The 18,080-nt window shown below is 40.2% G+C and overlaps 1 protein-coding gene across 8 annotated transcripts in view; it reads left to right on the top strand.

Moving 5' to 3' along the window:
• The window catches only part of LOC110963311 (ninjurin-2-like), a 50,760-nt gene extending 32,680 nt beyond the window's left edge, over nucleotides 1–18,080 (top strand). Inside the window, exons 2-6 of one of the 8 annotated variants that reach the window (XM_051959175.1) lie at nucleotides 7,856–7,992; nucleotides 8,193–8,272; nucleotides 8,999–9,185; nucleotides 10,557–10,766; nucleotides 11,411–12,722. In XM_051959175.1, coding sequence (XP_051815135.1) covers nucleotides 7,856–7,992; nucleotides 8,193–8,272; nucleotides 8,999–9,185; nucleotides 10,557–10,766; nucleotides 11,411–11,516 — 720 coding nt within the window. In that variant the 3' untranslated portion in view covers nucleotides 11,517–12,722. Of the gene's footprint in view, nucleotides 1–7,855; nucleotides 7,993–8,192; nucleotides 8,273–8,547; nucleotides 8,712–8,998; nucleotides 9,186–10,556; nucleotides 11,345–11,410; nucleotides 14,024–15,478 lie in introns of those variants that run through there. The other 7 variants (XM_051959171.1, XM_022211625.2, XM_022211622.2 and 4 more) reach the window with 7 other exon arrangements.

Below are 18,080 nucleotides of genomic sequence, written 5' to 3'. Positions count from 1 at the left end.
TATTGATGCCTCCTTAAAACAGTGTAATAAAAATGAGGAGGAAACATTATCCCATTCCTCAAAAGCGAACATGGAGTTGCCGTTGAGTTAAGCAGTCACCTCAACCCTCATGATGGAGCAACTCTGAGGCCGACTGCTTGTAACTCAAAGCTTTGGAGGGTAAATGTGTGCTAACCTGCTGACCTCCTGCCACTAATTCTTTCAAAATGCTGCTGTAAATAAGGACCTGTCTCAAACCCCCCCGCGTATCCGATGAAACAAAAGGCCAAATCATAATTTAAGACCATATTGAATAAATCAGATAAGTGCAGATTAAGCACGATAAAAGCACAGTCAGTACATTTAAAGAGACATTACACTAAGTGAACACACATGGCCCGTAAAACTGTGTCGTCCATTCCAATGTTTTGGTTGTGGTGTGTGTGTGTGTGTGTGTGTGTGGGTGTGTGTATGTGTGAGAGTGTGTGTTTTGGCGGCGGGCCCAAGGCTGATGTTGATAAAGTTGTGACCGCGAGTCCCCAAAGGAGAAACGATGGAAAGATGCCAGTATATATACATACTTTTTTCTCCCGTCTCTCTATTCTAACGCCGTCCTTTTTTCCCCCCTCTCTGTGTTTCTTCCTCTTTTCATTCTTCCTCTCTTTTTCTTTCTCTCTCACATACTCAGAAAAAACACAAAAGTCACGGTACACTTGTTCACATGTGCTCTGACAGTCTTACAGTTCTAGGAATTGCCTGAATCTGTTCTGGGAGATTTACCCAAGTCTGGATCAAACTGTACTATAACAGCAGCTTTACGGGGATGAAATCACGATTTCCAGCGCAAAAATACATGACGTGTTGGTGGTTTGATGGGATTCACAGATTCAGAACAGGTAAACCGTCCACCACAGAAAGGTGTTTATTAGATTTCAATTTATACCGTGGGATTAGTAAAACATCTGAATAAACTGCAAGGTGCAGATTACACTAAAGTCCCAGGGGAAGAAAGAATAAACATACCTTTCCTGTTCGGTAAAAGGGGCCGTTTGTTTTGCGAAGCAGAGCCTTAAACCAACATCTGAAAATGTCAGCATCAACAGCTTGATCCAGGAATTGCATCATAGTTATGACAAGCAACAGATCTCATATGAACAGTGTCAGTGAAAACTATTTGTTAGCAGAGAGCACCTGGCAACCCACGCAGAGGGAAGAGTGCCAGGACTCCTGAGTGAAAGGGAGAGAAGTGGATGTAAACACAGTCACTGAGCTGCTTTCGTGGTAAAACAATTGTCAAGAGCATGTGGAAAACACCAAAGTACATGATCTCAGCCCTTAAGAATGCCGTGTTTACATCCTCCATAGTGTCATGATGTGCATGAATACCTCGTCCATGAGAAATTAAGGGATTCCATGTGTGCACAGATGGCAAACTGGAGAAATGGATGTACTGCAAACTCTTCAATTTGACTTGTAGCTGTCGTACAGACCTGAGCCAGAGGGGAGCAATGGTTATTTATTATGTGATGAAGAGATAAGCTACCTGAAGAAGGAGAAAAGGGCGATTGAGAGAGAGAAGTTACTGCTTACATACGTATTCGCCTACACCTACCAGTGGTATTTGGGAAGTTACACTAATTTTGGTTCAATAGTCAAATTTTAAAGCAACAAGAGTTCAACCAAAGTGCTGCACAACAAAATATCATGTCACTGAACACAAAAGAAACTCAAGGGCTGGCAGACAAATCTTAAAAAAAAAAAAAAAAAAAGACAAACAAATAAAGAGAATAAAGTCTTCCAGCTGAAAAAAAGATGGTCCCAGGATGCAAGGGAGAAAATATTTGTCTTGAGCAGCAACTTACAAGTTTCTAAAGCGTGAGCAGGTCTTATATGAAAAGATAGACTCACCTAAAGGATAAAAGTAGCTACTGGAGAGGCCTGATCACTTCTGTTTTGTGTCTTGATCTTGGAAAATTGATACATATCTGACTTGTTCATCTCAGTGTAAGTGATGTGCAAGAGTTATGCTAAATAAAGTGCCAAAAACCTATTTTAAAGCTTAAAAACTCATTATAAAATCTTAAAATGAACTATGAATCAGACAGGTTGCTACTGCAGAAACACCAATACAATACAGTATTACAGTATACGATAGATAGATAGATAGATAGATAGATAGATAGATAGATAGATAGATAGATAGATAGATAGATAGATAGATAGATAGATAGATAGATAGATAGATAGATAGATAAAGATTCATAATAAATAGAGTATTAGAAAAGTTCAAAAAGGTACAATCTGAAAGTAGAACTACTATAGGAAGGGAGCATATAGGACGTGCAGGATTATTGGGTTCATTGCACAACTGAGTTGAGTAGTTGAGTTGAAAGATGACTGCACATACAAGGAATTACAAAAAATCAAACCATGCAGCATCAAGGCAAGAATAATTTTGTCAACTTTTTGCGAGAGAAATTGACCTTCACTTTGCCCTAATAGACTGAAGTTTAAAAAAAAAACCAACAACTGATCTCTTCTGTCAGATTTGAAGAAACTGCTGAAGATCGCGTCCAAGGTTTTTCACAACTGATCGATTTTCTGAAGCCAAACTCCCAAGAATCTGACTGAACAAACATCTTCTTTTATTGAAGATCAACATCCATCCAGATTTTACCAGCTGTTGTCAAGGTTGCAAAAACAAGCAGGTGGTTGGGTTCATGGAATCATCATGATCATGCTTTAAAAGGCCAACCAATGTTGATGGACAGTTTAAAATGGGAGTTAAAGTCTAGCATCTCATGAGGACTTGGTCACGAATAAAAACAACACTGTCAGCTGCTACAGTCAGTTTCCAGAGAATAGCACAACATTATTCAAGTCCTTCATCCCATCCATCCAATTTCTCTTCTACTGCTTCTTTGCATCTCTTCTGGGAGATCTCCCCACTAAGTCCTTATTTTTTGTGCTGCAGTCTTTTTCCAGTTGGGCTTGCCCTAAACACCACTTGAGACTGGACTGCTTGCAACTAATATTCCATGCGAACACAGCTTGATTTGGTGCAAAGATAATGCTCCAGTGAACTAAATGTAACAGGCAGCCTGGTTTGCTCATGATGCAAATGTAAGAGCCTGTATTCTTTCAAGGCAGCCAAGTGCAACAATCACTCTCACATGCACACCTACAGGCAATTTAGAATAATCAATTAACCTCAGCATATTTTTGGACTGTGGGAGGAAGCCGGAGTACCAGAGAAAACCCACACATGTACAGGGAGAACATGCAAACTCCATGCAGAAAGATCCCAGGCCCGCCCTGGGATTTGAACTGGGACCTTCTTGCTGCAAGGCAAAAGTGCTAACCATTACGCCACTGTGCAGCCCCCAGCTAACAGTCAATCATTATAAATTAGATGTATAGTTATGGTAAGTTTTTGTGCCAACAAATGGCACAATTCAACTTAAAACTTGCTCAGCCCATGCATATGCTGTAGTGATACCTGATAGGCAAAAGCCATAATATTTGAATTGTTTATTTATAGTAACTTTAAAGTCCAATGTGTAAGTTTTTTTTTTTTAGAAATAAAATATAATATTTGCATTTATGTTGATGCAAAATGCTGAAAATAAGAATGAATGTGTTTCACTACCTTTAGATGAGCCTTTCATAAGTTAAGACAAAGTTTTTAATGGCCATCATTGGCTTGAAAAAGTTGCATAGTCAGCATCACCACTAGATGTCTCTAAATCCTGCCCACTGGACCTTTGAGTAACAAACCAACATGTTTTCAGGACCAATTACTCAAATGAAACGGCAGAAATGTGAACATGGCTTATTGTGATAATATGAATTATATCACCATTTTAACATCCATCCATCTATTATCTATACACCGCTCAATCCTCAGTAGGGTCACAGGGGTGTTGGAGCCTATCCAGCTGACTTAGGGTGAAGGCAGAGGACACCCTGGACAGATCGCCAGTCTGTCGCAGGGCACATATACCAACAAACAATCACACTCATATTCAACCTGCAAACAATCTAGAACCTCCAATTACCAGTAACCTCAGCATGTTTTGGACTGTGGGAGGAACCAGAGAAAACCCATACATGCACAGGGAGAACATGCAAACTCCATGCAGAAAGATCCTGGAAAGCCGAGACGCAAAATGCAAGACGAATTGCTAATCACCAAGCCCCTGTACATCCCTCCGTTTTAAAGGCATTAGAGGAGATTTAATTCCTACGACTTTGAACGTAGCATGCGCATGCGCACATACAACCTCTCCCTCACCCCCCTCTAACCTCCCCCCTCTTAACATTTATGAAGAAACGCTCCCCCCCCTCCAGAAGCTTGCGTAGCACTCGTGAAGTTGTCTTTTACGGCTGGGTCCCCCTGGATCTTTATCTGCCATTATGTAAAAAAAGATGAGCAAAACAAGTCGCCAGCAAACTACGAAGCTATACCAAAGCAACACATACAGAAACACGTAAGTCCAAGGCGTACGTAATCTACGTAACTAGGCCTGAGCCGGAAGATTTTGATTGACAGGAAAGGGAGCAAAGCAAACACCTCGGTCCGAGCGCGTTGATTGGCTGATGTTTTCAGGTCCTGCCATGTCCACAGCTATTTCTTAAATTTTCTATTTTTTTAGAAACCATACATACAAGTCCACTAAAGGTCAGTATATTCATTTTATGTGAATCAGACAAATTAAACAAAACAAAAAAAAATCCTCCATAATGCCTTCAAGACATCACGACACAGTTACTACCCCAAAACCAGAAAGTGTCAAAGTTTACTGTTTGTGGTTTAAAGTGATTTATTTGTGCATATGTGGAGCAGCAGTGAAGCAGGAAGACATGAATACAAGGGACTTCACAGAATATAAATATAAAAGCAGACGCACAGCGAGGTTGCAGGGTCAAACAATTACTGTATATGTGCAACGTCAACGTTATGTTTATTTTGGAGCTGCAAAGCACATTGCAGCACAATGAGGTCGTAAGACTAGTGTGACCCTTCTGTTTACATGATTGACTTCATGTATGTGATATATGTCTTCCCTAAGTACATCTCTGTTTCTGTGCAGGCGAAAGAAAAACAGACAGATTCCAGTTTCACTGACACAGCCTGAGGAAAAATGATCCATTTGTGGACAGAATACTTTAATCTATAGCTCAGTCTTAAGTAATCCAATATGTGTATCTGCAGTCGGAGCGCTGTAACAGGATGATAATTAGATTAGAGAATTTTAGTCCCTGACATGTGCCATGAGTCATACAATAAGACCTTATGTAATGATGTTGAATGTTTTCTTTTCCCTGTCATCTCTCCACACATACACACACACACGAACAAATGCACAGACGCCTTTTTTTGTTACCATATTCCAAAGATTGCGCACAAAATGAGTTCTGCCTTTTCTATTGACACTTATTTCCTGCTATCAAATGATTGTCCAGAGGAGATGGAAATATTTCCTTTAACACACAAATACACACACACACACACACACACACGCACACACACACACACACACACACACACACACACACACACACACACACACACACACACACACACACACGTTGGGACTGTGTTTGATATTTTATCTTTATTTTTTCATCCTTTTATTTATTTATTATATTGTTATATTTATGTTTCGAAAGATCACAGGAAAGGGTCAGATGTAGTCAACATCACTACTTTCTCATTCTTCACAATTGTGGCTTTGATTTGGTTGTAAACACAATAAAAAAATAAATCATGTGAATTGATCTAAAAATGACACAAAGTTTTGGGCCTTGGTACCACACTGTGTTGGTATCTGCAGTCTTTGCTGCCCTCTGCTGGACAGCTTGTTCTTAAAATTGATCTTTTAAAAATTCTTCTGCTAGATCATGTTTTTATAGTTTTCTAAACCTCATCAACATTGTTTGTCCCGTTTTAAATTGAATTTAGAAATGTTGCTTTAATTCATTTTACTCTTCTCTCATGATGGTGATTTGAGTTTTAACAGTGATGTGAACTTCTGTTACTGTTACTGTTCCTGCTAATTTGACATATATTTTATTGGGTAAATGTATTATATATATATATATTAGCAGAGAGTTTGGACATTTTTTTTAAGTCAGTGAATGTGAATACTTGAAAACTTGCCAGCTTTTCCCACAGAACATTTTTTCTTTTGTATTTTCCACTCGCTGTGCTCCTTTCCATATTTTTCTCTGTGTTTTCTTCCTCAGTGTTATTTCTCTATCCCACTTTTGTCTTCCTTCCATCTTTTCTTTAGCCACCCTTATCTTGTCGTTCTCTCTATTGCAGTCTCTGTTTGAGATTCATTATCTGCAGCTGCGGGCAATGATTAGATTTCTGGTCTCAGAAGTGGCAATAATTTTGAGAGGATCTCGTGATAGGTTTTAGGTGGAAGGCCAAAATGGATGCGGCTGCAGATCGTGATTTAATTATCTTGATATTTAATCATCTCAGGATTAAGCAAACACAAAAAGTGAAGTATGGAAGCCCTTGCTGGTAATTTTGAGATGTTTGGTTTGGCTTCTACACAGCAGCTCAGTTGGATTTAGAGCTACAGAGATTGAAACAGTCCGTTTGGAGCAGACCCAAAACCAGGGCTGGTCTGTGCCGTACATTCTGTGCACAAATCATGCTTACATGAATTTGTCATAGAGGGGTACATCATATTGAATTTATGTGCAATTCATCCATCCATTATCTATACACCACTTAATCCTCATAAATGTCATAGAGGGGCTGCAGCGTAACCCAGCTGATCCAGGTGAAGGCAGGAGACACCCTGGACAGGTCACCAATCTATCACATGGTCACACATAGAGACAAACAATCACACTCACATTCACACCTGCGCCACAATTTAGAATCACCAATTAACCTCAGCATTTTTTGGACTGTGGGAGGAAGCCAGAGTACCCAGAGAAAACCCACACATGCACAGAGAGAACATGCAAACTCCATGCAGAAAGATCCCAGGAAGGCTGGGACACGAACTGGGGATCTTCTAGCTGTAAGGTAACAGTGCTAACCACCTATCCACTGTGCAGCCTATGTGCAATTCAGTGATAGACCAAATATGGAGCCATACATTCTGATATAGACTATAGATGAGACTGAATTTCACTCTATTAACTGTAACATGAAGTTTATGCTTCATTGTTTCTGTATCGATGTGGTTGGCTTGTAGCAATTATAGAGTTGATGAATGTATGGATTTAAAGTTATGATCTACTAAAGTTTTGATGCTTATGATTACTGATGACACACAAGGGCTGCACAGTGGAACGGTGGTTAGCACCTTTGCCTTGCAGCTGGAAGATCCCCGGTTCCTGGCTTTCCTGGGATCTTTCTGTGTTGAGTTTGCATGTTCTCCCTGTGCAGATGTGGGGTTTCTCCAGGAGCATGCGCCAACAGCAGTGGCAGCAAGTCCATGTAGCTCCGTGGTCACACACTGTGGGCTGCTGGACACCTGAATTTCCCCTCTGGGGATTAATAAATATCTTTATCTTATCTTTATCCAGCTTCCTCCCACAGTCCAAAAACATGCTGAGGTTAATTGGTAACTTTGAATTGTCCATAGGTGAGAATGCGAGTGTGATCTCTCTATATGTCGCCCTGTGATAGACTGGTGATCTGTTCATGGTGTTTTCTGCCTTCACCCTAAGTCAGCTGGGATAGACTCCAGCACCCCATGACCCTTATGAGGATTAACCGGTGCACAGATCATACGGATTATGACAGACATCAAGAACAGAACAGCTGCACTGTTTACAGTCATACTTTGCTTTAGTAGTGAGGTAAATTTATAAAAGATAACCCTGAGTCTGAATTCTTTTTCAGGGAGGCTCAACTTCTAACCTGAACATGAACCTTTATGCTACCAAGAAGACCGCAGCTGAAGGCATGTTGGACATCGCTTTGTTCCTGGCAAACATCACACACATGAAGACTGTCATCGAACAGGGAGCTGGGTACAGGTACGAAAAGGAGGAACATTTTCCAAAAATCTGTCCTGTTAACAGAATCCGCAGCAGAGAAAAAGTAGGAATTACAGACATTCGTTATAACTGGGTTTCATTTGTTTTGAGGGTCATCTGGATATTGCATGATCATATTTTGTTGCCTTAAACTATATTTTCTGAATATGCCGTTTATTCTTTTCCCCTGTGATTCTCAGGTACTACGCTGCTGTTCTGACGCTCATTTCCTTCTCCCTGGCTCTTCAGATAGTGGCCGGAATCCTGATCATCATAATCGGTGAGTTTTACAAAATGGGTCAAATTAAAGATCATGAATCCATCTTTCATGTTTTTAACCACTCATATTAACACACTAATTCACTGATACGTTGTTGTGTTGTGAAAATCTAGTTTGCACAGACAGAAAGCCAGATGCAAAACCTACAAGTCACAAAACATTCATCAGTGCAACATGAAGAGAAACAAAAAATGTATTTCTGTGTTTTTGTGTGTGTAGTATTTTGTTCTTGTTTGTCGTTATTTTTTGTATGTGTTTGCACATGTGTGTTGCAGCCCGGCGAGACCTCAATGAAGAGGCCAACCAGAAGCGCCTGGACAGCCTGAACAACACCACAACCATCATCATCTTCCTCATCTTTGTCACCAACATCTTCATCTCTGTCTTTGGGATGGAACGTACCGGCCTCTTTGCCAGGATGCATTTCTGACACTCTGATGTAGGAAATGGTTCTCTTATTTAGGTCTTGTTGGAAATGACGACACCCGTCACGCAACACACACATCTGTGCAACTCACTGTTCTACTTACTGACGGTACTAATCAACCACAGTGCTTTGACTGCATTCAGTATGAATGGAAGGGACCAACTAGATGTGTGTGTCTGTCTCTATGTTTCTGTCTGTGTGTTTGTGTTCTGGTCGTGTGTGTAACGTATGAATGAATTATCCATGTGTGTGCTTGTTTGGGTGTGTGTGTATGTGTGTGTGTGTGTGTGTGTGCACAGCTCGTTGTGAGCTGACCCTCCTGCCCTCCTGTCGTCGGTGGTTAAACTGCCTGAACAATCTGATCACTGGCATCATCTTCCTCACGCTTATTGTCAACATCATCAAATCTGCCTTCGGGACACAACGCAGCTGTTTACTGCGATGGCTTTCCAGCGCTTCTATCTATGAGACACGCTTAGCTGACGTGTATGTACACTAAATATGAACATATTTCATTCAAATTTTATGTGAGAAGCACTGGTCATGATGTAATTACTCTACCAAGGAATGCGGCGGGTTATGTGACGATCGGCGTCTGTCAGTCTGTCTGTTAGCAACATCACTCAAAAACAGATGAACGGATTTCGATGAAATTTTCAGGAAAGGTCAGAAATGACACAATGACCAACTGATAAGATTTTGGCAGTGATGCAGCTTATAGTCTGGATCCAGGGATTTGTTGAACATTTCTGAATCATTGCGAAGTAGCAGCGCGCCATCACTGTAACCATGACAACAAGTGAACACTCCATCAGCTGCCTGCTGACGATCACATAATTGTGATTCCACCCCTGTGAACTTATCAGGAATTATCCCTCAGAAATGATGCAAAGAACAATTGGCTAAATTGTGGGAGTGGTTCCAAGCACCATCAATTCCCACCACCTGCTACATATTTAGATCATGGAGTTCGGTACATCTGTACATAACGTACACATGCATAACACACACCTGTGATTAGTACAAGGTCATTTTTGTTTGTGGCTACATCTATAATAAAAGGCCACATTCTATATGACATATGACTTGAGGAAAGGCAGAAGTAAATGTCTTTCCAAGTTTAGAACAACCGTAAAACACTACAAAAATGGGTTTCACCACATGGGACCTTTAAAGCCACTGATGGACTGTAAAGACAAATCTATAGCTGGCTCTCACACCGTATCACTTCAATAGATGGTACTGAGTTCTGCGTCTGATTTTCCTTGAAGGTTTCTTGCCAGTTTTCATGCTCATCTTATGTTTAAAAGCAGGAATTCATATCAATTGTCCATAAATCTCCATAAATCCAAAAAGCTCAATCAATACAACAACGTAGTGTTTGCTTCAGTCAATGAAACTCTTTGCAGTTACCTATATTGTGATTACTAGCACAAAGCTGACACCTACTGGACCAAAAGTGTCCTACATACACTTAGCCTTTGGCTTCTACACTTGACCGCTAGATGTTAGCTTTAAAGTTGCAGTTGTAATAACACTGAGCTCTTCCAACAAGTTTTGTTTCCAGTTTGTATACAAACTTCACACTTCACCTCTACTTGGATCACTCAGAGCAAATTCAAGTCTGTTTGTGCCTTAAACTTTATAATCGAATAAAGTCCAGTCAAAATGCCCCATAGACTAGACAGAGGCTGGAGGGCTGTGTAGCTGAGCTGTACTGCTGCTTGTGTTACTGTATGTGGGTCTGTATGGAGCGAATGCCTGCATCATCTGCATGTGTGTTTGTGGATGGGTGTGTTGAAATGTTTGAAATTGTGCGTTTGTGTGTCTGTCTGCGTGCATGTGTGTGTGCTGTAGCCCGCAGGGACCTGAATGTGGTGTCCAATCAGAAACGACTCGACTACCTGAACAACGTTGCCACAGGCGTCATCTTCGCCACCACCGTGATCAACTTCTTCATCAGCTTCTTCGGATCCAAGAGGACCGGCTTCTTCCGCTGGCTGTTGGCTCGACTCCACTTCTGACACACACAAATGCATTCACAGACATGCACATGCACACATTCAGGTGACAAAATGAAGCCATTCACACACGATCAAACATCACATCTTATTTCTCATTCCGGCTTTGAAAACTGTAATCCAACTAAAACATTTTCACGTTAACCAACTGTGAAGTAAATATGCATTATTTCATTTGCTGCAATAATGTGCTTAAGCAAAAATTGTGCATGTTTTTCATTATCTGTGTTTTTATTTTTACATTTTACATTTACTTTGTTTGGTAACTGGTAAAATTACAAAGCCTTTTTTATTTGAATTTACTTGAAAACGTGTGACAGAAAATGATTTTTAGGTACAAGATCTGGAAAAAAAAAGCAGAGTGAATATGTGTGTACATGACGTCCTACAGAAAGCTGAATAAATGAAGTGATTTAACAGAAATCTATGCTTTGATTATTGCATTTTTATTAGTGATTATTAAGGCTCAAATAAAAACTCGGTGGACATGAAGTGGACCTGTTATTACAAACTGTAGTATGTGTGCAAGTGTGTCCATGCATGCCAGATAAGTAACGTTTGCTCTTTATTTTATGCATGGATTTGAAGTCAATAAAAATGTCCACACTCTCAGTGTTTCAGCAACCTGGTGTAGTCTGAATCCTTTCTTTTTCTGTTATATGTGTGTGTGTGTGTGGGTGTGTGTTGTAGGCCGTCGCGACCTGAACAACTCAACTCTGCAGCAGCGCCTCGACTACCTGAACAACGTAACAACCATCATAGTCTTCATCACCACGGCCCTCAACTTCTTTATTAGCACCTTCGGCATGCAGAGGACCGGACACTTCCCCTGGCTTATGATGCGCATTCACTGATGCACAACACACACAATCTGACAACGACATTACACTAATAAACTGCACTACCACACACACACATAGAAAAGCTAAAAGGATTCATAAATATAGTTGGTTTTCTTTTTTTGCATAATTCAACCTAACACACACCTGTTTAAACAGAACTGCTAAACATTCCTTACATGTTAATATCGGCTTAAAAATGTATGAAAATGTTTGTTTTATTTTGTCTCCTCAGTGTCTAAGTCTGGCCCAGCAGAGATGCATATTTCATTCTTAAAATGACTCAAAAAAAGAGATCAAAATGGCATAAAAGTTCTTCAGAAGTCCTTAAATTTGTCCAGAAAGTCTTGAAATCTGTCTGCATTTTTTGTCTTTTAAACTGTGACACCTGGATGGCTGTAAAACTGATCTGGTTGCAGCTTCTAACAGAACTCAAATGTGTTTTTCATCCATTAAAAATGCCCCAAATGACATGTAAGTTGTCTGAAATTGGATGAAAATTGTCATATATTTCTCAAAAATTGTTCACTGGTGACAAAAAATTAATCACAAAATTAATGAAAATTGTCAAAAAATACGTGAAAATTATTGAAATGACTAAAAAAAAATTCCAAATACCTCAAATTTGTCCAGAATGTCTTGAAATCTGTCTGCATTTTTTGTCTTTTAGACTAGATGTAATCAGAAAGCTCACATTTGTGTAAGGGAACGCATACACAGCAGTGCAAATTAGATTTTTTGCACATGATAACCCCTCTATTGCATTATACCTTCTCCCTTTTCAGTCTATGCTGCCATCTAGTGAAAAAAGTCAGGATCACTGGCACAAAATGAATAAATTCTATCTCAAATATGAGAAATAATTGCTTTCTTTTGTTATTAAAATGAATGCCAGGCATTTCATCAAGTCATAAAGTCTTGTTTTATTTGTCCCATCACAATACGGTCAGAAGTCACACAACCTGCTCTTCTACTTTGTTGCTTTAATGGTCTGCTAATTCCAAAAAATAAAATGCAAGGAGAAGTATCTGCCATGTAACAGCACACATTATCTTCTATATAATTTCTACTTTATACTGTTTGTTCCTGATTTCTGTTTGGCCTCTGCTCTCTCTTCTTCCTAATTTTCCAGGTCCCAGCAATAAATACAAACCTAAACAGCAGCCTGCTACATTGTCCTCTGTAATGTTTGAATGAAGCATCAAGAGGTCATAATGACGAGGCAGCAGTACGACATTTTAAAGCTTTCAACAAACTTTATGACACTTAAGTTCGAAATTGGATGCTGTAACATTCCTGAACAACCAGTAAGTTTTAATGTGTGCACATACTGTTGGGGGATCTCACTGCCTTGGAAGATCATTTCAAACTATAAAACTTGCAAAATTAGGCACAAAGCTTTAAAAATATGATTGTTTAAGATGTATTCTAATAAGAATAACTCATGCAAAAACAGTCTGGAGCTGGTGGTGGTATTTTGGGTTGATTTTGTTTCATGATATTTTTGTGCCTTTGTGATTACCAAAATAAATGTTGACAAAAACAAAGACAGAAAGACCACAACAAAAATAATAAAACATATATATTTTATACCCATTTTCCCACTGTTTTTAAATGTGGTTTACCTGCATTTTGGTTGAATAATTAGCAGAGTTAAATTACCAACTTGATGAAACATGTTCAATAGCTGAGGTTCCGGAGCAGGACCACACCTCAACAGTCCACTTCCTGTCATATGTCTATACATACTGCTCTGCCTTTCTCACTTGTTCCTTCATGCTTCTTCTGCACAGATCAACACATACGCCATCAATTCGCCACACTGCCAGTCTGAAAGTTTTAGAAAACTCTGACTCATCCATCAGCCCTTTATGAGGAAACATTCAGCCTGGCTCCAGGTCTCCTCCACGCCGATAAGCTTAATCCACAAGGGCGCCTGGACATGAAGAGATCAGCGTCACTCCAGCCATTAAACGTGCTGCTTGTCCTGAAGAAAGACTCCTCTCACTGTTCTCCATGTGATCAGACACTCCTCACCCGATCCCAGTAACAACCAGGGAAGACCAAAACATAACTGGGTCATTCCAGAATTGGAGAACATTTGTATTTCTGATTACTTTATGCTATCTTCATTTTTCCCTTCAAAAATAAGGAGACTTCTAAGTGACCCCAAACTTTTGACCAGTAATGTATGTACAGTTACATTAAGTACATGAGAAAAGCTGAGTTGATTTAACTAAACTCTTTTATGTTTTACAGTGTAGGTCACAGATTCTGTTTAGAGGGAAATAAAGTGTGAGGGAAACTGGATCCTGCTCTGTTTTAGTAAGTTTTTCCAGGAACAGGAGGAGGAGATGGAGGCATGGATGAAGACTCATTCCCAAGAAATGAAACGACACGCCTAAAACGAAACCAAAGCGAAGGACATCGTTTGTTTTCACTTGTCAACACAACATCTGTGCAGGTAAAGTTCATCTACTCTGATTACTATTTGAGTTTTGTGCAAATATTTCATGTCCTTGGGTCTGCTATTATGAATATAAATACCTCCAGCTTGTTTACTAGTTTAAACAGTGGTGCAGAAAGTGAGGAGATTTTTAAGTGAATATATAATAACAATAAACTCACTACAACAGATGCCAGAACTAAATAAACACTCTTTAGGTTGTGTTTTAAAGTGACAGGAAACGCTGCAACTTGTATATATAATGACACTTTTGGTAAACTAATTACAGGCTGACTTTATTTTTAGTTTTACAGACATGTATCAGTATACATGACTGAGCTCAAATGCTGTTTTTCTTACAGTTTGGCTCACTGCCAGCATTCCTTACAGTCCCCATTTATTTCCCGATTCCAAAAGTCTATTTATAGCCTAAACGTTAAACTTTCCTCCTGGTGTCATTATTTGAGAACCCTGGTTTGCTGCTGGATACTTCTCCTAGATCTCAATGAGTTCTGAGTGTAACTAAATGCTGTTTCAGCCAGTGATTTTCCACAGGAAATTCTCCCTCTGTTACTGATTTCATCCCTGCAAACAGTGAGCCTGCAGAGAAAGTCTATTAAACCCCTCCACCATGATGCTGTTGTGCTGTTATTTAAGGACACTGTGAACATGAATGGCTTTGTAATTTGAGTCGGCAAGTCTTTCCTGATGTCTCCACCCAGCCTCATTTCAGACCTGTATTTGTAATGTACATTTCCCCAAATATACTTAAAATTCAAAATGTAAGGTAATGTGGGGGTAAGATGCCCCTGCTTAAGACAGTTTGTGTTTGTTGAAATATGTATATGTAATTTTGATCAGATTTTTGTGATATTTTCGGGTTGCTGTGCGTAACTTGTACACAAATACACACACACACTACTACGACATGTTGTTGTACAGCTTTTTGGTATTTTGCTCTTTGAATTCAGCCTACAATACATCAGCATACATAGATCAAACCTGTAAATTATGTATGCTAATATAAGGTAGGCCATAAGCTTCCATACAGAGGAAACATAAACATTTTATGTTGGACAACCGATTTTATTTATATAATGTGCTCTATATGATTACCATTGTTTCGAAAGCACATATTAATAGGTGTTTTCCTCTGTTGATGAACTTGCATTAGCACAGTGGAAATTATGCTTGTAATGGTGTCTTCACCTGATCCACCATGGCCTTCAAGTGCCCCCAAAGATAGCATGAAACGCATCTTCTAGGGTATCTAAAATAAAAAAATTTACATCACAAATTTTTCTATGTATGGAAACTTATGGCCCACCCTGTAAAGGTAATTAGATCTTTAAACAAACCAAACTCATACATTGGAAAATGTATCTAAAATTGTACACTGCTTATTGATTTTTCAACATTTTTGTTGATTTGAATTCATAAACCAAAACCGTTGTATTGTTTCTTTCCTTGTAGACATGGCCTCTGTTGACGTCCATTGTGAAGATCAGCCCTTGTGTTCAATCTGTCAGGATGCGTTCACTGAACCTGTCTCCACTCCATGTGGACACAACTACTGTAAGGCCTGTATCACCGGGTACTGGGACAGCAGCGCCCCGACACAGTGCCCCCTCTGTTTGCGAAGGTTCTCTAGGAGACCACAGCTGCAGGTCAACACAGCGTTCAGAGATATGGTGGAGCAATTCAGTAGCTTGATTATGACAGGTGGAAATGAGGTTCTTGTCAAACCAGGGGAGGTTCCCTGCGACGTCTGCCGCAGACTGAAGCTCAAAGCTCAAAAGACGTGTCTGGTGTGTTCAACCTCGTACTGCCAGACTCACCTGGAGCCTCATCAGAGAGTTGAAAGGCTTAAAAGGCACAACCTGATCAATCCTGTATCAAACCTGGACAATAGAGTGTGTAAGAAGCATCACAAGATGTTGGAATTCTTCTGTCACTTGGACCAGGAATGCATTTGTTTCACGTGCTTGAAAGACGACCATGTGGCGCATGAAGCTGTTCCTGTAGAGAATGTGTTCAGAGAGAGGAAGGCCTGGCTCCAGAACGCAACGTCAGAGGTGGAAGTAGTGGAAAACGCTAAATCCAGTAGTGTTCAGGGAATCAAACACTCAGCTCAACGGAGGAAAGAAGACTCAGAGAGGGAGATCGCAGACATCGCTGATCTTTTAGGCACTCTGGTGGGAACTTTGCTACAAAGGCAGATCGAGCTGATTTCATTGATCGAAGAGAAGCAGAAAGCAGCGGAGAAGCAAGCCGAAGACTTCATAACACAACTGGAACAAGAGGTCGCTGAGCTGAGGAGGAAAAGATCTGAAATGGAGCAACTCTCGCAATCAGAGGACCACCTGCACCTCCTGCAGAGTTGGCCGTCGCTCAACTTCCCCACACATGCTGTGGACCCTCTAAACCCTCTGTCCCACTACAACCCTCCTTTTACACCAGACTTCTTGGACATCGGTCAGCAGACATATGTGGGGATGGTGAAAAAGTCTGTCGCTGAGATGGAAAAAGCGCTCAGCAATGAGATGGAGATGCTTATTCATGAGGTCAGGCTGTCTGATGGCTGCGAGACTGCGAAACAGACTGATGCAGCTGAAAAGCCAAAGACAGATGGTTTTGTTCAGGAATTGTGGAATCCGCCTCAGGACAAGCTGATGATGATCCAACAGTGCCACGCCGTGAATGTGACTCTGGACGCCTACTCGGCCAATTCCAAGCTTATGGTGTCTGAGGACGGGAAACAACTGACGTTCCAGAAAAGCGGCCTATTTTTCCCTGCTTTACTCGGACGAAAATTTGAACGTCAGCCTTTTGTTATTGCGACTGATGGGTTTTCCTCAGGCAGGTTCTACTACGAGGTTCGGGTCAGTGGAAGCAAATGCTGGCTCTTGGGAGTTGTCAAAGAGTCTATTGACCGGTTGATAATGTCTGATCCCTCACCTGAGGAGGGAGCCTGGACATTTTCTGCAAGATGCACCCAGTTTGATGAGTTATACCGCATCAATGCCAGCAACGGTCCTCCTCCTAACGTGATGCAGAGGCCCCAGACAGTCGGCGTGTTTGTCGATTATGAGAAGGGAGAGATTTCCTTCTATGACGTGGACGCCAGGACTCTGCTGTACTCCTTCACAGGATGCAGCTTCACTGAGACAACACCCACACTGAAAGCTTTTCTCTACTCTATGGCAGGCTCTCCTGTAAGCAGTAGGCCGAAACTCTATCCTTTTTTTGGAATCTTTGAGGGTGATCCCGACAACATGCTCATAATCTCTCCTGTAAGTCGTGCGACATAAGGTGTCACATTTAGAGGGAGGAAGTAAGGTGCACATTCTTTCAAATGGGTTTCTCCTTTCAGATTTTAAATGTACAGCTCCGTTTGTTAATATGAAGACATGAATGTTAACCAATATATAATTCAGTGGAAGTATTAATATCACCAAAAGCCAATAAAACTCAGCACAATACAAAAATGTCCTTTTTATTTCTGTTTTTGTAGCCACTTGGCCTGAGCATGTCAAGAGGCACGAAAAATGCAAGGTGGATCATTTATAGATATACATGTTGCAATCCCTCTGTTTCATCAGAAGGTGGCACCATTGTTTAAATAAATGGTTCTTAAATAAATGATCCTAGTCTGTATCTGAGCAAATCAAGGGGGCCAGAAAAATGAAGAAGCAAACAAATTGCGGACAGGCATCGGGGGAAACCAACTACATTTCAGAATTTCATTTTTGGCTTTTCAGACATAAATAATAGTAGACTTGTAAGCAAGCAACTTTTTTCTTATCCTTTTTGCAATCTTTTTCATCAGTTATGTCTGTGAATTTAAGGCAATCATTTGTGGATGTATCATATTTAAAATAAAAATATTAATTTAGATGTAGTACATGCTTACAAATGCTTTGCTCATGTGGAAACCTCCAGGATCATTTCTGAAGGCAAATCTGGCATGTTTGGTCAAATCATGCATGTTAAAAAATAGCTTCAAAAATGGTTTATGTAGCATGAAACCAATATGTACTAAACTACTCAATAAAAGTGCATTTATTGAAAATCA

The sequence above is a fragment of the Acanthochromis polyacanthus genome, chromosome 1 (assembly GCF_021347895.1).
Source record: "Acanthochromis polyacanthus isolate Apoly-LR-REF ecotype Palm Island chromosome 1, KAUST_Apoly_ChrSc, whole genome shotgun sequence".
Classification (NCBI taxonomy): domain Eukaryota; kingdom Metazoa; phylum Chordata; class Actinopteri; family Pomacentridae; genus Acanthochromis; species Acanthochromis polyacanthus.
The sequence above is the reverse complement of the archived record's forward strand: the minus strand, read 5'-3'. Positions and strand labels throughout refer to the sequence as shown.